The sequence below is a fragment of the Triturus cristatus genome, chromosome 8 (assembly GCF_964204655.1).
Source record: "Triturus cristatus chromosome 8, aTriCri1.1, whole genome shotgun sequence".
Lineage (NCBI taxonomy): Eukaryota > Metazoa > Chordata > Amphibia > Caudata > Salamandridae > Triturus > Triturus cristatus.
Genome location: NC_140591.1, coordinates 69,253,879 through 69,276,789, shown reverse-complemented (window position 1 = coordinate 69,276,789; position 22,911 = coordinate 69,253,879). Strand labels below are relative to the sequence as shown.

At 47.1% G+C, this 22,911-nt stretch overlaps 1 protein-coding gene across 1 annotated transcript in view; it reads right to left on the bottom strand.

Annotated features, from left to right (window-relative positions):
- The window catches only part of CFAP44 (cilia and flagella associated protein 44), a 557,576-nt gene that overhangs the window by 500,940 nt on the left and 33,725 nt on the right, over positions 1-22,911 (bottom strand). Inside the window, exon 2 of the mRNA XM_085621005.1 lies at positions 15,353-15,490. Within this exon, the coding sequence (XP_085477131.1) occupies positions 15,353-15,490 (138 nt within the window). The remainder of the gene's footprint in view (positions 1-15,352; positions 15,491-22,911) is intronic.

Here is a 22,911-nt window from a genome sequence, read left to right as displayed (position 1 = left end):
TCACAGTGCTACTATAAGTCTTCTAACCGTACCAAGGAGCGAATAGTTCCTGGCAATTATCGAACATAACAACCCTTGATCCTTCAGGGATTGTGAAAACAGTATAATACTTATCGCTCAGTCACTCATGCTCACTTATTCTCAGAGAGATATACAGAATAAACGATGGTGACATTTTTCAATAAGCATTTATTGAACCAGCGTCATTCTAGTATAAAATATGTGTGCTGCAACAACCATTAGACAGAAACAGATATGTACATGATTATAAGCAGCGGCGTGGCTTAAGGCCGATGGAGTAGGACACCGGTTGCGGAGCTCCCGCCCGATAAGCCCCCATTACCTATTATCCTGAATGTCTCGGTTCCCGTAAAGTAGTCACAGGGGATCAGGTACATTAATACGCCTGGGGAGACGCGTCTAATGCCTGGGGTCAGCCCTGAAACAGCACCGAGCAGAGTAACAATAGGAGCAGCTCGACATGCACAAAATGGCGGCTGTCAGCACGGCTACCGAGTAATCCATTCCATGGTAGGCCTCCCCTGATTCTGCAAGTGTGTAGGCTCTGCAGAGTCCAGCAGAGAAGAAGGCGGCCCTGAGGTGCCGAGGTTTGTGGGTAAGCTGCTGTGAGCTGAGGGAAGTGGACTCGGGTAGCAGGAGCCCAGAACAAGACAATGGCAGCCTGACTCCCACGGAAGATGCCTGAGGGGATGGTTGTGCTAGCAGGAAGACCGGACACATCGCAGGCAGTAACAGCAGCATAGGGCAGCTGCGACTACCCTGCCTTGCCTCGGTGTGGACAATCACTCCTTGGAACCCCGAAACAAAGAGGCAGAAAATGACATTGGCACTGCAGCAGCTCAGTCCCAGGCCGTAAGAAGAACCTCTACGGCTACGGAGACGAGCGGGCAGCGGTGCAGCCCAGTGGAAGAGTAATAGGTACCCAACACTGAGATAGGCATCCTAAACCTGGTGACTGCGAGAAGAATGCGGAGGATCAATGGAGATGACCCCCAGCGATGTAAACCAGGAACAGCGGAGAGCAGGAGCGGCAAGGGTGTGGAGAGCAGATAAATAGAACAGAGTCCGACTGAAATTAAGCTGAAGTCATTTGCACCTGACACACGCAGACCTGGGCAGTCAGGAGGCCTCTCGAGTCCCGCATGGCAGAAACACTGGGGGCTTGACCCCTGAATTACCCTCACCTGGCGATCTAATGAGGATCAGTGTGAACACTTTGTCATGACTGAGTAAGTTGAACGGTGCAGTGAATAAGAGGTGGCGAGTGGGTAGTGAGCAATAACTGGGGGAGTGAAATCTTCAGAGGCAGAAAAAAGGGGTGAAGCATGTAACCTCAGCCAAGTCCCCTGGTATTGCTGAAAAGACAGAAAGACACAAGAGCACATAGAGTATACCGGCTTAAATGGTGTTTCATTTGAATCTGCGAGAATACAGTGCACACCCCCATTGAAGACAGCAATTCCCGGGAGTAGGTCGGAACCAGTTATAGGCAAGACAAAGCTGGGTGTGAAAGGCGACAGAGAGGGGCAGCATTAGAGGGAATTTTAAAGGATGCAGCCCAGAAGAAATGGGGAAAATCATCAAGAAACGCAGCCCAGACAATCACAATACTGGGCCCATACGACATCAGAGACAAGGACTTGGCAACATAATGCAGGTAATAACGGCTTCACAGGAGGCTCGAGACTAAAATAGACAGTATAGGGGCTGATCTCAATTTGCTGAAAGATGACCACCAGAGATTGGCTGAAAGAGTCACCACTACCGAACGAACATTAACAGACATACCACCGGAATTAGCCATGTTACAAGAAACCGTATCCCTCCTTGAGAGTAAAGTTATGGTGTTGGAAATGCAGGCAGAAGACAGCGAAAATAGATACCGCAGAAATAACATAAGAATACTAGGGGCTCTTGAACTGGCGGAAGGAGCAGACAAGCTGACCTACATGGAGCAATGGCTTCGCAAGGAAGTAGCACCGGGACCGTATCCTAGCTCGAGCACGACGAGACCTACAAATAAATATTAGTAAAGTGATGCTGTTTCCGGATGTCACCAGGGAGGTTCAGAAGCAACGTGCAACCTTTCTAGGGGTGATGAGCCGTCTCCGGCAGATAAATGTCCCCTACACAATGTTACACCCAGCAAGCCTACGGGTGGTCACTCCCACCGGTGCACAATTTTTCATGACCCCACAAGATGCCTGGAAATAGATTAAAGCACATTCGGATGTAAGGCCAGAATGTGGCACCAGGCAGCCTGAATCTCGCCGTAAAAGACCGAAGTCCACAAAGAAAAATGTTCCCACATGTGAACAAACCCAACGTAAGCGTGGAAAGGTGATCCGGGCGCTCACTGAAATCAGCAACACAGACAGGAGCCCATGTTCTTTGATCAGTGAGCAGGAGGACCAGAATTCGGAGGTGACCAGAGACACTAGCTCTGCAGAAGACACTGACACGGAACTGCCGATGGTCACGCCAAGAACGGTGGACGAGATAATCTAATGGCGATTGCGACGGGTTGTGAAAAGCGCATCTGCAGGTGGCAAGAGCCCGTTGTCTTTGAAAGGTCGTAGCCTTCAGGTACTTAACTGGAACTGTACCTGGAGTTTGAACTCATTGTGATGGGGGAACCCGGGATTGGGGGATCTGCTCAGAGACTATGACACCAGCCCACCCTATTTAGTGAAATGCAGGTGCACCCGCATTCGGACACCCGTTGGTGTCTAGTTAGGATGGGGTTTGTTCTTACGTCTGTCCTGGGGTACGGGAGTTTGTATATCTGTTGGGGGTTGGGATTCACAAAAAGGGGAGGTGTGCATGGTGGGTCGAGTTGGACAGGTCAATAACCAGGAGGAAAAGAATAGACAGAATAATGGCAACCCCTGGTGGGAAGCGGGGACTCGTTCGAAGCAAAGAATGGCATCCCATTGAAGATCAGGAGAATGAAATCAGACAGTTATCAGGTGACCAGGGGCACCAGACAGGGGTGCCCCTTGTCGCCACTCCTGTTTGTCTTGGCCATGGAGCCTTTAGCCTGCCACGACAGATCTTGGAAAACTTCCAAGGGGCTTGAGCTATTTGGCCAACAACATTATATAGCACTGTATGCTGATGATCTTCTGCTTTTCCTCTAGAATACGAGGGGGGACCTATGGGGTGGAAAGGAGCTTCTCAAACATCTGGGAAGGGTCTTGGGACTCCACGTCAACTGGAAAATTCATGCCTGTTTTCGACCACTGCGGGTAGAGACAGACCAGATATAGAGCAGGATGTCAAATGGGAGTCTAGATACTTATTGTACCTAGGGACAAAAATGTATCACGATACCTTGGATACTATTGAGGGCAATGTAGCGAAGGCCATTAGGGGAATAAGAAAGAATATGGAATTCTGAGCCTCCCTGCCCCTCTGTGTGATGTGCAGAGTAGCCCTTCTAAAAATGGTGGTGCTGCCACGACTGCTATATTTTTTTGGTACCCTCCCGATATGGATCCCGGCGAGTGTCTTTCGAGACCTCAGGTCATTGATCACAGGATTTGTATGGGGGGGCTGTTAGATGCAGAGTGGCGCTCACTACACTGCAACGGCCTTTGGCAGAGGAGGGACTTGCACTTCCAGACTTTGAAAATTACTATTTAGCGGCCCAGATCCAATGGCTCACACAGTGGGTGGCGGGCAGGACCGCAGGCATAGAGCAACTGCACTGCAATGTTCCAGACACCCAACAGTTGCCTAGGGCGATGCTGAGACTAGCGGTCTCAAGATCAAACAGTAGCCCAGAGTTCCAGGTACTGTGTAAGTACTGTGGTCACTCCTTGTGGAAATCTAAACCTAAGAGGACCTACACCTTGGATATCCTGCTAGAATGGATCAGGGAGCTCCCACATGGAGCCGGATTGGCATGGACTAAGACTTTGGGTAGTGGCAAGTGTAAACACAGTGGGGGCCTTATATGAGGATGGGACAGTGTTACAGTTTGAAGACTTTCGAGAAAGATATGAACTCCCGAGGGGTCATTTCCTCTTGCATAGAGCGCTAACAGTGGCAATCCAGAAGCACTGGAATTTGGGGATGGAGGAACCATTGCTGTCAGCCGGGTGCCAGTACATATTGCTATCCTCAGGAACATATAAAAGAATCACATGCTTGTACGGCCGTCTCCGAGACGAGGGTGTGGCTACCATAGACAAATTAAGAACAAAATGGGAGGAAGATCTGGAGATTCCCATAGCGGAGAACGTATGGGAAGGACTAGTGAGCCGTTTCCCAAAGGTTTCCAGGAGCCCGAGATTCAGGCTTATTAACTTTATTGTGCTACACAGAGCATATCTTACACCGGATAGGATAAACCGATACTTTGCGATGACCAATGCTACATGCCCACGTTGCGCGTAGACAGGAGCAAAGTTCATCTACAGGTTTTGGATTTGCCCATACCTGGGGAGGTTTTGAAAATGATCGCCGACACGCTGTCCGAGGTGATAGACTACTGGGTCCTTCATTGGTTCCCACATACCTCCAAGACTAAAGTCACTAGCGGGTTTCAGGACCTGGCACTTCTCCTGGCTAAAAGAGTAACAGCCAGGAACTGGAAGGGACAAAGGGGGCCTATGTTATGTTATCTACATTTGTTGAGCACACATATCACCCACAAGGGTATCATGGCGCTGTAGTGCCTTCGATGGAGGGGAATCATTCACAATATAAGAGAGAGGAAACCATGTCTAAAAAAGGCAGGTTTAATCTTTTTTCTGAACAGTCAGTGATCTGTAATAGTTCGGAGTTGCATTGGTAGCTCGTTCCAGAAAAGAGGAGCTAAGAAGGAAAATGATCTGCCGCCATTTCTGGTGGTACGGATCCTAGGAGAGGTAAGTAAGAATTTTGGCCCTGACTTAAGATTATTTTTTGGTACTTACCAGTTACGTTTTTGGCCAGATACCTTATACCATTTCCATACAAAGCCTTATGTGTCAAACAGGAGATCTTAAAATGAACACGCTTCCTGACAGGGAGCCAGTGCAGGGATTTTAAGCTGGGAGCTGATGTGGACTGATATGGAAGATTCAACACCAGTCTGGCGGAGGTATTCTGCAGCACCTGGAGTCTGGTATATACTTCCTCATTAATAGAGGCCATCAACGCATTTCCATAGTCTAGACAACTAATTATTAGACCCTGGAAGAGCGATTTCCTTGGGGCTAGTCCAGAAAGCTGGAAAAGGGAGCTGCTATGCTGGTCGGACTATGAAGGAGCAGTCAGGACTAGGAATGCTAAGGGAGGGAAGAGCTCACTGGAGACGGCCAGAGCCTGGAGGGCACTAGTCGAGGAACTGAAAAATGGAACTGGCCACCTGACAGAACTCCCTGAGGACAAAAGTTGATTAAGCGCACCACTAGGGAGGGTCTGGGTGAGGTTTAAGACAACGAGAATAAATGAATCTCCCCATAGCTGAGGGCGAGACGATTAGCAAATCTGATTTATTTTGATGGTTTGAATGGTTAAAATGATCTGTCGGGATCAGACCATGAGAATGAGGAGGAGGGAACCAGACCACTTTCTGTTATTCAAAGACTGGCCCACCATGACATGCCTGGGGGTGGGAGGAGGGAGGAGGAAGGGGAGGGGGGGTAATTGTTCATAGTAATTAACATAACTGTTGGAATTTATCGTCCAAGCTGAGGTGATTTGATTGTTAAGAGGAGTATCACTTGACCTGTTGCTTACTGTATTTGCGAAAGGTACAACCACTAGATCTTACAGCAATAAGGGAATCTAATCAGGAATCACAGGCTGAGTACTGTACATTCTGCAGCTGCAGGAATATTAATTGACAATACTGTATGGATGTATGCAAACACCAATAAAAATCTGTTTAAAAAATATATTTATATATGATTATAAACACCAACAGAGTAAAATAAAAGGTAAAATTCTACCATGGTGCTAAAACAGTAGATATATGCAGGCATATACATGCATGACAATAATCACGAGTAATCCGAAGATGCAAACCCTAGCTAAGTGTACCAAGCATGTATGCTGGTGTATAGCAAAGAATCCCCCTAGGAAAGAGCCAACCCCATTACTTGATCGGTGAGAATGAAGGTGTGAGAAGTTGGCCTGATGTATGATGTCACTAGTTCTAGTGTACACCTTATATCAGTCCAAACAACCCTTATGGTGATTGGTTGTAAAGTCAACCTTATAGACCAGCTATCCTAGTGGTAGCATGGACAAGAGCAGTCTTAGGCTAAACTCTGAATGGCATGTGAAGCCAGCTGTGATACCATATATAATCCCTTGAATACCAAATGAAAGGACACCACAACAGATATATATATATATAAAATAAAGTGTATTTATTCTAGTCAAACCCTCAGCACTCTTTATGAGATTAGAGGTAAGTACAACACAGTCTTATTTAAGCATACATTAAGTCACACAGGTAAGTAATACAGTTAGGCCCTAGGGGCCACGGAAACCATATACTAAGTAAGTGGTATAAGGACCACTGTCACGGAAATAGGAAAGGCCTAGGCCTAGGGAATCGCTGGGGCTACACTGCACTAGCAACAGTTAGGAAGTGGGAGGCCCACGGGATTCAGGTGCAGAGTGGAAACACTCACGCGTAATGCGTAGAAGTCGATAGAAATAGTAGTTGTTACCAATTAACAGTTTAAGGACACTTCTGAAGCAGCTAGAGAGTCGACACACGGAAACTAGACCCTAGGATAGTCACTACCCTTGTGAGCACCGAAGTACCCAAGTTACCTAGCCCACGGACTGCGGGTGCATAGGTGTGAACTTGCGTCGGGTTTCGTCGTGGACTTCTATGGATGCCTGAAGGAAAGTTGCTGACAGGCAGTCAGTGAAGAGTGTCCGGTGGATCCCAAGGCTGGGATCAAGAAGAGAGGAGACCTTCAAGCAGAAGGGACAGAGTCAAGGTCACTAGCCAGTGACCACGTGGAACCAGGAAGGAACCAGGCGATGTCGTGAAGATTGCAGGTGAAGGTGAAGCTTGTCGCTGCAGCCACGAGGACCAGGGAACGTCGAGGACGACCAGGACCAGGAGGCGAGCTGTCCCACGAAGGCTCTTGCTGTCGGCGGCGTCAAAGTTGGACTAGGACTCACCAAGCCTTGGCAAGCGGAACCCACGAAGAACGGAGGACTTGCTTCTGGTGCAGACCAGGAAGGTCTGGGGTGCTTCTCTTTTGCAAAGAAGCGGGAGCCAGTCTGGAGGAGCCAAACCAGCGGTGAAGATTTCAGGGTGCGTCGTCACAAAGGCCACTAGCCAACGGGCAAGCAACCTGACAGACGCGGCAAGCAGGAATATGCAGAAGGGCCCCAAGCAGGACTCGTGGAGTGTGGGGGCTGATCTTCGGTGCAGATGGTGCTTGGGGTTGGGGCTTCTCAATCCCGGTGCATAACTTCGAGGGTACCTCAGAAGCTGCGCTGGAAGATACTCGCCACTTTTCCCAGGTAGCCGGTCCCATGTCTCTCGTCGCCTCCACGGATCTCAGCTCGGCTGTGGATGTGGATCAGGGTCGGAGAAGTCTGGAAGTCAAGGCTATGGTCGGGCTCTGCAGTCGGTCCCTCGTAGAACTTCAGCAAAGCAAAGGGTAGTCTCTTGATGGTGCCTGTTTGCACAGGGTAGCCACTCCTTGGCCACAAGGGAGATTCTTCAGTCTTCTTCTTTCGTCGAATGTCGAAGGTCCAGGGTTTCTGTTCAAGTTGCAGGTTCAGGATAATCTAATCTCCTGGGGCCCAGCTACCACTCTTATCCAAATCTGGGGGGCTGGGTTACCTGCTAGGTCTCGCCTTATGGGTGGGACCTGGGAGGGGGGTGGTTACACCCCCTTCCCTTTGTCCAGTTTCGCGCCAGGACTGGGGCTGGAGAGCCCCAGCACCGGTTTGAACTGGACTATGCACGGGACACCTTGTGTGCCCCAGGCATGTCTCATTCTTTTCATCCCTCCCTGCCCCAATACACTAAGGCCTGTCTGGGGTGGTGCTCGCACCTCCCAAGGTAGGAAACCTATTGTCCAAGCCTCCCTTGCCGGGATCACTCCCAGCAGCAGGAGGTCAGACTCGTGTCTGTGGCAGCAGCATCCATTTTGTGATGCTGGGGCTCTGGTTAACTTTAACCGGGTAAGTAGGTTACAACATGTCTTCTCCCTCTAGAAGGGAGGGATAATATCCTCATCCCCAGAAATGGGATGGGGGTATTATTCCAAAGTGTTAGACACCTTACACGACATGTTTTGATAAAGCCAAACCATAGTTACCATAACCGTTTAAGATTATAAGGCACTTTAAGAGTATATGGTAGGCTATATCATAGAACAGCTATAAGGACATGGTTCCGAAAGCTGCAGACAGGCTCAGCTCATGCTAGAGCACCATCTCACATGTTACCAAGCACTCTGCCTCCAGGATTGTTAAGGCCTGCCATAGGAGTGGCTGATAGGTACACATTTATTTATTTATTTATTTATTTTCACATTTATAGAGCGCACTGTTACCAGAGGTGTCTATATGTAAGTTAGGTATAGGAATACTACACCTAAGCAAGGGGTGATTACACGACCTTGCCCCAGCTGAGTGATCAGCCAGTTGTGTCATAATGGAAGGCCAGGCCAGGGGTGGCATAATACATGCTGCAGCCCCTGGTAGGCCTAGGGTACACCTATGCCCTGGGTACCTAAGGTACACTGTACAGGGGCCAATAAGGTGATCCTATCCAAATGGGTTATGCACCTAAAGTACATAGTATCAATTTAGAGAGAGAACAGCAGGGCTGTGGGTCTGGTTAGCAGGCCCACAGCCACATCCAAGTCGAAAACCAGTAAAGCAAAAGCAAAAAGTGGGGGTGAACATAGAAAGCAGACCCTACTCTCCTACACAACCCCCCCCCCCCCCAAACTTAGGGACATTAAACTAACCTTGACCAGTTGAGTCTTCATGTTCTAAGTGGAAATATCTGGAGAGTCCATCTGCATTGGTATGGTCAGTCCCAGGTCTATGTTCCACTGTGAAGTCCATCCCCTGTAGGGAAATGGACCACCTAAGAAGTTTGGGATTTTCACCCTTCATCTGATTTAGCCACAAGAGGGGCTTATGGTCTGTCTGAATCTTGAAGTGAGTGCCAAACAAGTATGGCCTCAGCATCTTCAGGGCCCAAACCACAGCAAAGGCCTCCCTCTCAATAGCTGACCAACGTTTCTCTCTAGAGGTCAGCCTTCTACTTATAAAAGCAATGGGCTGGTCTTGACCATCTACATTCAGTTGTGAAAGAACAGCTCCCACACCTAACTCAGAAGCATCTGTCTGGACAATGAACTCTTTGGAGTAGTCTGGACTTTTCAGAATAGGTGCACTGCACATGGCCTGCTTCAGGTCATCAAATGCTTTTTGACAGCTTACTGTCCACTGAACTTTCTTTGGCATTTTCTTGGAGGTCAAGTCATTAAGTGGTGTCACAATGGACCCATAGTTCTTAGCAAACTTTCTGTAGTACCCAGTCAGGCCCAAGAAAGCTCTGACCTGAGTCTGGGTAGTTGGAGGAGTCCAGTCCTTTATGGTCTGGATCTTGCTCTCCAGTGGTTGAACCTGACCCCCACCAACTAGGTGGCCCTGGTATACAACCTTGCCCTATCTGGCACTTAGTGGCCTTGATAGTGAGGCCTGCCTTTTGCAGGGTCTCTAAAACATTCCTCAGGTGGACCAGGTGATCCTCCCAGGTGGAGCTAAAGACAGCAATATCATCACGATAAGCTGCACAATAATCATCCAACCCAGTATGGACTTGATTCACCAACCTTTGGAAAGTGGCAGGTGCATTCTTCAAACCAAAGGGCATTACCACAAATTGATAATGTCCTCCTGGGGTCGAGAAAGCAGTTTTGGCCTTTGCATTCTCAGCTAGTCTGATTTGCCAGTAGCCTGCTGTCAGGTCAAATGTGCTCAAAAACTTAGCAGCTGCCAGTCTGTCAATGAGCTCATCTGCTCTAGGTAGTGGGTGGGCATCTGTCCTAGTGACAGCATTGAGACCTCTGTAATCCACGCAAAACCTCATCTCTCTCTTACCATCTTGGGTGTGAGGTTTTGGCACAAGAACTACAGGACTAGCCCAAGGGCTCTCTGAAGGTTCAATGACTCCCAGCTCCAACATCTTTTGTACCTCAACTTTTATGCAGTCCCTGACATGGTCAGGTTGCCTGTAGATTTTACTCTTCACAGGCAGACTGTCACCAGTGTCCACCTCATGGGTGCACCAGTTTGTCTGACTTGGGGTCAGAGAGAACATATGTCTGTAGGATTGCAGAACCTGTCTGCAGTCCTGTTGCTGATGGACAGTGAGGCTGTCAGAAAAGACCACACCATCAACTGAGCCATCATCAGGGTTCTGAGTCAACAGGTCTGGGAGAGGGTCACTCTCTTCCTCCTGCCCCTCATCTGTAGCCATGAGTAAGCCCATGTCTGCCCTGTCAACATATGCCTTCAATCTGTTGACATGAAGCACCCTGTGGGGGCTTCTGGGAGTCCCAAGGTCCACAAAGTAGGTGACTTCTCCCTTTTTCTCAACAATAGTGTGGGGTCCAGACCATTTGTCTTGGAGTGCTGCTGGGGCCACTGGCTCCAACACCCACACTTTCTGCCCTGGCTGATAAACAGTCAGCACAGCCTTTTGGTCATGCCAAGATTTTTGGAGTTCTTGGCTTGCCTCAAGGTTTTTAGAAGCCTTCTTCATATACTCTGCCATCTTGGAGCAGAGACCAAGTACATAATCCACTATGTCAAGTTTGGGTTGTCTGCGAGGTCTCTCCCATCCTTCCTTCACTAAACATAGGGGTCCTCTTACAGGATGCCCAAACAAAAGCTCAAAAGGGCTGTAGCCAACCCCCTTTTGTGGGACCTCTCTGTAAGCAAACAGAAGGCAGGGTAAAAGGATGTCCCATCTTCGCCTAAGCTTGTCTGGTAAACCTTTTATCATTCCCTTTAGGGTCTTGTTGAATCTCTCAACAAGCCCATTGCACTGTGGGTGATAGGGTGTGGTGAACTTGTAGTTCACACCACACTCCTTCCACATTGCAGTCAAGTATCCTGACATGAAGTTGGCACCTCTGTCAGAAATGACCTCCTTTGGAAAGCCCACTCTGGAGAATACTCCAAGCAGGGCCCTTGCCACAACAGGATCTGTTGTGGTCCTCAGGGGAATAGCTTCTGGATACCTGGTGGCATGGTCCACTATCACCAGTATAAATCTGTGCCCAGATGCTGTTTGTGGGTCCATTGGTCCTACAATATCTATGCCCACTCTTTCAAAGGGAACCCCCACCACAGGTAGTGGTATGAGGGGGACCTTTGTAGTGCCACCTGATTTGCCACTGGCTTGGCAGGTGACACAGGAGCGACAAAACTCCTTGGTATATTCCGACATATGGGGCCAGTGAAAGTGAGGGACAAGCCTGTCCCAAGTCTTGTTCTGGCCTAAATGTCCTGCAAGGGGAATATCATGGGCCAAGGTAAGAAGGAAGCCTCTGAACTTCAGTGGTATGACCAACCTCCTGGATGCACCAGGCTTGGGGTCTCTAGCCTCTGAGTACAGTAGCCCTTCATCCCAATACACTCTATGGGTACCTTGAGCATTCCCTGCAGCCTCAGCAGCAGCCAGCTGTCTGAGGGGTTCAAGAGAGGGGCAGTCTAATTGAGCCTGCCTCAGATCTGCCCTTGAAGGTCCCCCTGTCCCACGAAACTCAACCTGATCAGGTTCAAGTTCTTCTAGGACAGTTCCTTCAGGGCTCTCAGAATCATCCTCCTGGGAGGGCTGATCCACCACCTGAGGCAGGGGGGGAAGGCACAGCCTTAACCCTACTGCTCTTTCTCTTGGGTTGTGACTGGTCCATAGTTTCAGGATCCAGCACTTGTTCAGTGGTGCACTTTTTGGCCTGTGACCTGGTCACAGCAAGGACATGTGCATCTATCCCCAGCATTTCTGCATGGGTCCTATACTCCACTTCAAACCAAACTGAAGTTTCAAGATCATTGCCCAGTAAACACTCTACAGGAAGGTCTGAACTAACAACAACTTTCTTGAGGCCAGTTACCCCTCCCCAGGAGAAGTTAACAATAGCCACACTATGGGAGGTAGTGGCATTGCTAGCGTTGGTCACTAGGTAATTCTCACCTAGTATGATCTGCCCAGGGTCCACAAAGGCAGGTGTCACCATTGTGACACTAGCCCCAGTGCCCCTGTAGGCCGGAGCCATTCTTTGGTTGATAAAAGGAGTCTGTCTGTACTTGCCCAGGTTACTGGGGCCTACAGTAGAGGACAAAGCTAAGTCCCCATCACAGATCAGAACAGCCTGAGTAGGTATTCTGACTAGGCCAGAATCCTCCTCAGTTCCCAGGGTTAACCCTACTACACCCTTTTGCTGGGAACCACCACTTACAGCTGGACTAGGGGGTACAGTTGCCTTAGGGGCAATGGTGGCTGGGGGCTTATCCTTTTTGGTGCACTCACTAAACCAATGTGAGTTGGACTTACAATAGTTGCACCATGGTTTCTTTTGGCCATCTTTCTTTTTATCCTTTTTGGGACCACCCTCCCCCTGAGCCTTTTGGGGGCCTGGTGAAGACTTCTGGTCTTTTTGTTTCTGATCATTACCCTTCTGGTCTGCCTTTTTCTGATCACCGCCCTGGTTCTGGTTTTTCTGCTTAACTCTAGTCCTGACCCATCTATCTGCCTTCTTTCCCAATTCTTGGGAGAAGTCAGATCAGAATCAATCAGGTGTTGATGCAGTAGCTAGTTTTGACAGTTGTTAAGGATTTGTTCTCTCATTATCAAATTATACAAACCTGTATAGTCCTTAACCTTACTTCCCACTAGCCAGCCTTCCAGAGCCTTAGTGGCACAATCTACAAAGTCAGTCCAGTCCTGAGTCTGTGTCTTCTGGGTATCCCTGAACAACAACCTGTATTGTTCAGTGGTTAGGCCAAACCCATCAATCAGAGCACTCTTCAGGACAGTGTAATTGTCTGCATTCTCATCACTAACTGTGAGGAGCTTGTCTCTACCTTTCTCAGAGAAGGAGAGCCACAAGATAGCTGCCCACTGACTTTGGGGTACCTGCTGTACTTTGCAAGCTCTCTCCAAAGCAGTTATCCATTTGTGGATGTCATCCCCACACTTGTAGGTTGGGACAATCTTGCTCAGGTTTCTATTATCATAGTGCCTGTCTCTATCCTTAGGGATGTTGCTGCCACCAGTGGGTTCTGACCCACTTAACTTTTACTCTCTAGCCAGAGCAAGCTTCTCCTTGGCAAGGGCAAGTTCTTCCCTCTGAATCCTCAGATTAGCTTCCCTCATTCTGGCTTCATGCTCCTTTCTCTCAGGGGAAGTCATTCCCCTGTGAGAGGAAGCATTAGAGATGCTAGAGACATGGGAGTGGATGGACTCCCTTGAAGGAGATCTTTCCCTCCTGCTTCTCTGTGTAAGCCCACTTGGGGGTCTGTATGGGGGGGACCCCATGCAAACTCCCATGTAAGCTTAGGTTAGCCTGGCTAAGTCTTCCTACTTGGCCCTGGCTGTCTACCTCTTCATCTGAAGTCCCATCTGACTCATCTGTGGTGGGTAGACCCTCCTTTGTACCTAGGGTACTGGCCTGTGAGGCTCTAAGGGCATCATACTCCTCTAGGAGTTGTACTAGCTGAAGGAGGGTAGGGTTTGCACCCTGTTTTAACTTACGGAGGTACACAATTGTCTCATCTCCTGAAAAGTTAGGGTATCATATCTAGAGGGGGTCTTCTGTAGACCTGCCCCTCCTGAGAGAGCATCTTCTTGATCTCTTCCCAGAGACATGATCTAGTGAGGGTGTGGTGTGTGCACCTACCTACACTAGTTGTTTCTACTAAACCTCTCTGGTAGTTGTAGTCAGGGTGTGTTACTCCCTTCAACCTACAACCACTAAGTCCAGTAGGACTTAAGTATTATAATCTATGTTATATGTACCTAGACAATATCTGTGTGATCTTTCAATTTAGTATCTCAAGATTACAATGGTATTACAACAGCAAGCTCAGATCCCAACCGCTGCTCACCAATGTGAGAAGTTGGCCTGATGTATGATGTCACTAGTTCTAGTGTACACCTTATATCAGTCCAAACAACCCTTATGGTGATTGGTTGTAAAGTCAACCTTATAGACCAGCTACCCTAGTGGTAGCATGGACAAGAGCAGTCTTAGGCTAAACTCTGAATGGCATGTGTAGCCAGCTGTGATACCATATATAATCCCTTGAATACCAAATGAAAGGACACCACAACAGATATATATATAAAATAACGTGTATTTATTCTAGTCAAACCCTCAGCACTCTTTATGAGATTAGAGGTAAGTACAACACAGTCTTATTTAAGCATACATTAAGTCACACAGGTAAGTAATACAGTTAGGCCCTAGGGGCCACGCAAACCATATACTAAGTAAGTGCCTTATAATCTTAAACGGTTATGGTAATTATGGTTTGGCTTTATCAAAACATGTCGTGTAAGGTGTCTAACACTTTGGAATAATACCCCCATCCCATTTCTGGGGATGAGGATATTATCCCTCCCTTCTAGAGGGATAAGGGTTGTTTGGACTGATATAAGGTGTACACTAGAACTAGTGACATCATACATCAGGCCAACTTCTCACAGAAGGACCCCGTCTTGGTCTCAAGTTGGACACCCTGCGAGGGTTGTCAGACAACTGCTTTCTGGAGTGCCTGCGTGCAGGGACCTCAGCGTTTCGTGTCAGCATGGAACTTCTCCTCTTCTTTGCCCAGCGAAGATGTGGTGCTTATATACCCAAAAGGTACCCTCAGTGGGTCTACCTAAAATGGTACTGTGGGCCTGTCATTCAAGGATGACGATAGTGGTGACTTTTGTACAGAGTTATTATACAGAAGATGATAATCCTACTGTATGGTACTAAGAATCCTCATGCATAATAAATGAGGCAAGTTTTCGAAGAAAACCACACAACATTTATTCGGCACATAACTAGGTAAAAGGTCAGCACCAGAACCATTATGTAGAGCGAGGTAGAACAAATGTAGGAAAAAGTTCATGCATCTGTGTGGGGTACAATGGGGCTCATAACAGGGGACCTTAGCAGAACTGTAGCACTCTGGCTCTAACCGGTCCTCAATGCAGGTTTCTCTTTCGCATAGTTCTTTTTCTTCTCAACTGAAGCTATAGAAAGCACCCCTCTGAATTCTTCGTTGGCTATTCTGAGGCCCGGCTACAGTACAACAAGGCACCTTAGATATATTTACATACCTGGTGTGTTGGGATCAGCCAACGGTTTCTCCTCATCCATTGGGTTGTCTGGCTGCTCCTCAGTGTCAGGTGTGTGAGGGTTAGAACCTGCCTCAGGTCTTATCTCTGCAACATTGTCTGTCCCACTTTCCATTTCACCTAGATAGACAGAAAATGCAAATGAGCGAAAATTGATATGTGCAGCACTTAACACTACTCAGGGCTGGAAAGGTATTTCGTTGAGCTGACCATCAGGACACATTGTAGAGCAGAAATATGTCTTAAAGCCCTAGTAAAGCTCTTTACTGGTGGTCATCACTAGCACAGAATCGATCTTGAAAAGTAAGTCAACAGTTGCATATTAGGTGTAGTCCCCAAGTATAGATTTTGCTAATGATAGGAGATTTCCATTTGTGATACTCTGTTTTAATTCATCTATCGGAAATACCTAGGTTTTGTGTATGCTATGGTGATATATTAGATAAAGTAACCACAATCGTAGGTACTCACCATATTCCAAGTCAACAAGAAGTTCCATGACCATGTAGAGAGGCAGGTGGCCGAGATCCTTTATAAAGCTGCTGAACCAAGGTGACTGGGGTAGCCTCATTACATATGGTTGGGGCACTTTACTCCTTTCAAGAAATAGGGCCAGATGTACGGCCCTGAATTGCATGCGCAAACGGGTTAGCAACCCGTTTGCGCATGCAAAAACAAATAGGGCCATGTACAATTCCTATTTTGCAAGTCGCAATTTTTTTGCGACTCGCTAAATAGGAATTGCAACTCCCTATTAGGAAGGGGCGTTTCAAGGGTGTCCCTTCCTAATAGCGACTCTCTACGCCATGTATGAATGTTTTGCGATTGCAATTGCGGTCGCAAAACACTCGCAATTTACCTTTCTTCAAGAGGGTGGTAATGCACTCGCAAATGTGCAGATTTATCACACAATGCCAACCCTATTATCAATTATCGAGAAAATATTTAGTGGCACCCACCCATTTTTAACTTGGCTCCAACCTTCAATGGATATGTACACCAGTATACACAAGTCAACATATCACTCTTCAACGATTAAATAAGTTAAGTCCATAGAAATCTGTGGATGCATTCCTTTTTAGCACAAAGTGCCTTGGATGCTCCACATTCAAAAAACATAACAGGCTCTGGGGAGGTGAGGCCTTGGTCCCTTACTTTGGGCCGATGCCGATGAAGAGACAGCGTCGAGGGACGAAGAGTCAAAAATCCAGATGTGCTGCATCGATGCAACGGCGGCGATGTGTCGATTTTACAGCCGTGAACCAGGCGATGTGGCGAATCATCAGTGGCTAGGGCTGTGGGGATTTTTCAGCCACAAAGTAGGTGCTGTGTGGACTCTTTGCTGAGAACACGGGCACTGACAATCGATGCATGGAATTTTTCACCAGGTTACACTTCCATGGGCCAAGGACTGGATTTAGCACCACTTAACAAGTCAGGGTTCACAGCAGAAGAGCACAGGCACAGGTAGAGGAAGTCTTTTATGGCCCTGAGACTTCTTAACAGGAGGCAAGCATGCACAAGCCGTTGGAGAAACTTGGAAGCAGGATGAAGAAAGTAAAGTCTAGTCATTTCACTCTCAGGACAGAAGCAGCAAGCAGCAGGCCAGCACAACAAAGCAACAGGCAGAGTGGCAGTCTCTCCCACAGCAGCCAGCTCTTCTTCCTGGTAGAATGTCTTCAGTCCAGAAGTGTTCTGAATTTGGGGTGAAAGAGGTCCAATACTTAAACCCCTTTCTGCCTTTGAAGTAGGCAATCTTCAAAGGAAAGACTTTGTAGTGCATAAGACCCTGCCTTTCCCGCGCCTACCTCCAGACACACTACAAAGGGGTGGAGACAGCTTTGTGTGAGGGCAGACAAAGCCCTATTGAGGTGTCAGTGACAACTCCTCTCACCACTCTAGTTCAGGAAGGCCCATCAGCCTGGTGATAGCCCATCAGGATATGCAAGGCACACCTCAGCTCCATTTGTGTGACTGTCTAGAGTGAATGCCCAAGATCCCTACTGTCAGCCAACTCAGACATGTATTCTACAAACAGGCAGAGGCACAGAATGGTTAAGCAAGAAAATGCACACTTTCTAAAAGTGGCTTTTTCAAACACTCAATTTAAAAACCAACTTCACCAAAAGATGCATTTTATAATTGTGAGTTTAGAGACCCCAAACTCCGAATCTCTATCTGCTCCCAATGGGAAATTACATTTAAAAGATAGTTCAAGGCAATACCCATGTAACCCTATTGGAAGAGATAGTCTTTGCAATAGTGAACAAGCATTTGCAATGCAATCGGTCTCGCCTTTGGGACCTTATATGTATTTTCGCTATGCAGCACATTAGCCTGGGTGCTGAAACATCTACTGTTCTTTAACAAGGAGGGAAAGTAAGCACCAAACTGAGTGAAAAGACAGGTATGGGATCACATAGAGAGAAATATTGCCTTCCAGCGGGAAATGGTATAGTCCAAAGCTCTGTTTTTAATATAAAATCAGGGCCTTTGGTAATCATATCACTGAAAATACAAGATACCACGAGAAGATGGCCGCTCCATTATTGGGAGTCTAGATTACGCATGGTGATAGGTGGAGCCATGTTGGGTAGGGATTTTGTTCTGTTGGCAGGAATGGTGGGATTTATTTAAGAGAAGTATGGCATTGCAGCTTATGGCTTAGAGAGAATAGTACGTCGGTCCCTTACTTCGCTCTGCATCGGGTAAGTGCATCTATTGCAAAACAGGAATGTCTCTGTACAGGAGACATTACGGCAGCATGCCACAGTGGGGAAGACAATTTTTAGGAAGTATTTTTCTGTATATCTTGGTTTCTAACACAGGTGCAGCCAAGTCAGGTTGTTTCTGGCAGTTTTGAAAGGTATTTTTACACTGGGCACATTTCAAGTTTTATTCATACAGCACTGAACTGCTTCTGTATAACATGTCTTTTTACGTTTGCTCACGTCACGCTTTTAGGACCTCAGCATAAACAATACTCGTTCGTTGGTGAGGATTGGTACTTACCACATATTTTGTGTGGTAGTAGGTATCGTTTGGGTTTACCATATCACCTACACAGAAAGCATACTCACGATTTAGGTCTTGATGAAGGTGAATCTTGAGCAACAACATGGGTATTTAGGGACTATTTGAGGTATTCTTATTCTTTTTACGTATTGGTTTGTTTGTATGACATCTCTACTGGCTTATATATTTGGGGCATGTGAATCATCGGTACTTGTTCTTGATAACACCAGTGGCATGTATTGGTGGTTTTCTTTTCAACTTTGGGATGACTTTAGGTATTCTCCTTAGCTGGCTTACTCACCTAGTTGGGTATAGGAAGTCTTTGGTAGCAAGTGTCAGCGTAATTTAACGTTTGGCTATATTTCTTTTCTAGTTGCCCCTGAGGAAGGGACTGTCCATCCCTAAACACATAAGGCATCACACAACCAAGTGGATCTTCATTCAAGAAGAATGTACTGTTATTAATATGCATTCAGTTTCAAGTTTGAGATTGTATGTTTTTATCTTTATAAATGTACAGAAGCATTTGTAACTACTACAGAAAATTCGTATCGATGTGATATATTCATTGCTTACAATGAAAAAGTTGATGGAAGCACTTTGTGATCATGTAGTTGATTTAATTTTGTAATCTATGGTTAAAAATTGACAAGTGTTACAAAAGAACATACACAGCAGTGCATCCAGTTCATTCAGGCACTTGTTTACCTGATTTATTACCTCATTGAGTAGGTGCACTTGTCAGGTCAAAATAGCAGTTTAAAACTGCACACACAGACACTGTAGTGGCAGGACTGACACGTTTGCAGGTCTACTCATATGGGCGGCACAATCAGTGCGGCAAGCCCACTAGTAGCATTTGATTTACAAGCCCTGGGCTTACCATGTGAACTTTACTAGGGACTTAGTGTTAAATCAAATTAGCCAATCATGGATAAATCAATCAGCAATTCAATTTACACAGGGAGCACTTGTACTTTAGCACTGGTCAACAGTGGTAAAGTGCCCAGTGTCACAAAACCAGTAAAAACGAAATGCAGCACACAGTCAAAAAACAGGAGGGCAGAAGCAAAAAGACAGGGGAAATCACGCCAAAGATGACAGGTCTAACACATAGTATAAGGGAGCTGTAGGCATCCACTGGGAAAAAAATTAAAGTCCTTATCTTTTCCCTGATGTAAGGAGAGAACTAATTTTGCAAACACAAGGAAATGATGGATGGAGTGCTGAAACTTTTCAAACACTCACCCCCAGTCACAGATCTGGGTTTGATCCATCACCGTTCTTTAGCCCACTCTGCCACCCCAGTTCGTACACAGCTATATGCAAATCAGTCTTGACCCTGTGCCTCATGGGAACAGTCCAGCCCGGACTGCCAAGATATGTTCTCCCTGGACTGGAAACAAGCATCCTGGGACCGGTTTCGGGGTAATAGCCCTCATCAGCCAGGCTAGCTTGAATCCAGTGGCAAAGAGAACTAATTTTGTACATTGTGACTGGCTATGAATTCCATAGCTTAACTATGGAAGGTTTGAAACAAGATCTTTATACTCAGAGGGTGTGGATTCAGCGTTGAACAAGATAGTGGCGGATTACTGAGCTCCATCGTATTGCGGAGCTTTTTACTGCTATTTGAGCCATTGTTCACCTGCACTTTGTTGGCTGGGACATCTCATCATGCTCCACATCATCCCCGCAACCTTTAAATCTGGCTAATAATCATTTTGGAGCTCCTTGTGTCCCCCGGAGCCGCAGAGATGAGATCCTCTCGGACGTGAGCGGCTGCCATTTCACTAGCGCACCACTCACGTTGTCAGCGCTCTGATTCGTCATCATGCTCCGTTTACACCCATGCCCTATTCATGCCTTTTTGGGACCTCTGAACCTGCGCTGCACTTGCCTTCACCTTTATGCTCTATAGAGGCTGTTTTCTACCATTTGACATTTGTAGCTGATTGATTGATTGATTGATTGATTGATTGATTGATTGATTGTAGCTGTGACTGAGCATTCTTACTGAGCAGCAGCTATTTTGTCTGCAAGCTGCTCAATCTTCATTGTTTTCTTCTCTAGACAATGCTCCCTTTTAAACATGCTATCCACATTCAGTATTTCTAATGGAATTCTTCATAATCCATCATACAGTGGAGTTACTCTCCTTTGCCGCATTTGTCTTCTGCCTCCTTTTTAGAGTTGCTTCATCTATTTGCCTTAGGTTCCTCAACTCATCAATGGATTAAATATTGAAAGGTACTTCCTTTGGTCCTAGGGCTATACTAGTGAACTCAACTTTGTGCCATTGTTAGTATTTATGTTTTGTGGTCGTTGCACTACATCTTATTTACCAATATACGTTTACACTTCACCACTGTATGAAAGTGCCTCTTTTGACTTAGCTACCCCCCCCCCATTTTTTGCCTGATGTCTGATGTGATTTCTAACTGTAAGTGCACTGAGCCCCTGTTAAAAAGGATCCCATTGACAGTTCTCCTTCCTTAATGTACCACAATTGGCACACCCTCTGTTGCCTCTATAAGTCCCAGTAAATGGCACCCACAGTGCCCAGGGTATGAGGACAGAAGGGGTCCCCTAGGGATCCCTCGCCCAGATCCAGCGGAAGAATCGACATGGCAAACAGCCCTTTGTGCCATGCCAACCCAGGACTGCATAAGATGAAGGTAAGCCACCCCTACTGCAGGTTTTTAGCCCTAGGGCAGGGTGCACTATATCCTATGTGAGGGCCTACGCTCACTAGCAGATGGGCCCCCATGAAATCCAGTCTGGTTGTCATAAGTAAACAGAGAAGCCATAAAGAGTACATGGGCTGGATACTCGTCAACATGAGTTTCTTAGCTCCATGATGGCTTCACTGATTTCTACGATGTTTGGTACCAAACATCTTTTCTTAATAAATCTGTGCTGATAGCAGTATTAGATTATTTATTAAATTCACACAGGAGACCCTACTGGAGGGTCCCCTAAAACCTACCAACCACTGGTGATGTCCCGGTCTAGTTTTTGCCAGCATGCCATCACCAGACATGTTTCTGGACCCCTGGATAGAGAGCCATATAACTGTGGAACGAGAAACAATGCCTGCTTTGGGCAGAGGTGGTCACACCTTCCGCCCTGCAGGATCTGCCTCGACAGAAGCGTGAACTTTAAAGGACATGCCACCTTTGAACCCTGCAGTTAGAAGCAGATGGTGACCCCCCACCAGTCCTATTCCACTTTTGGCGGGAGGGCTGGCGGGAAAATTCTGTTAAATAGGAGGGGAGTCTACCTTCACCCTGCACCACCCCTCAGGTGGGGCAGCTGAGGTAGACCCCACTTTTTACTATCCGCCATCTTAAGGATGGGAAAGTAGTCAATTAGAAGCCAGAGTATGCCCACCCCTCACGTGGGATGAGCTTACAGAGGGTGTAGACACCCTGCAGGTAGACAGCCCATTAGCTCCTACCTGGCATCCCCCCAAAACGCCCCTATATTCAGTATTTAGGTGGCTCATCAAAAACTGTCTTCAGATTCGACAACTCAAAAGAAGATGACTGAAGAAGACCGCTGCGGACCAGGAACTGAGCCCTGCTGCAGAAGAAACCAGCGCAAACCCTTCCAACTGCAAAAGGACTTGACAACTGTGACCTGCCATCCTTCCTGAACCCTGCAAGGCCTCCAGGAAACCCCAGAGCCCCTGCAGACTTTGTCAATTGCAAAGAACTTCCCTGCGGGCTAGAGGCTCTAGTCTTAGGCACCCGCCAGTAAAGAAAACACCGTGGTTGAGGACCGGCACACTCTGTGTCGACGCGACTCACCACTACAAAAAGAAACATTGCCCCAGGCCTGCTGGTTCATTAGTCCGGTGGAACCAACCCCTGCATGCCTCCATCACCTTGAGGAATCCTCTCAGCACAGCAACCAATGCTGGAAACAGCCACATGCCTCAGGGCCCATACCCTCTTGCCAGTGACTTTGAAGGCATACTGCAGCAACATTGGCACGACCGCATACTCTATGACTGTCTGCTCTGCATCACACCTGTGGCTTGTCCACTGCCGGTGAACTTCGAAACTCCTTGGCGGAGTCCTCCTTCCAACGACCGCAAAGACATCAGAGACGCTTGCAAAATCTACACCTCCTTCCAGCAACCGCGACTGTTGGGTTGGCAGTGTTTGGCATCCATTTACCAACAGAGACATGCTGCCGGCGACCGCAACAGTAACCGTGTTGGGGGTTCTCTGAACTCCATTCAAGCTATAGGCTTCCCTTTCTTTCCCCAACGACCGCGATGGTAAATATCTGATGGTATCAACCACCGTGTGCTTAGATACTGAAAGTACTGCATACCTGAACTGCTCTGCATTTTCTCTCATTGTTAAAAAGCCTACAAAGTATTTATTCACATATCGAACTGTATAAAGTATATTGCCGATTTTTAAGTCCCGCTTCTCAAAATATTTATAAAGATAAGTGTTATTTTTATACAAATTGGTCTCGGATTTATTCTTGAGTGAGTCTCATTTATTGGC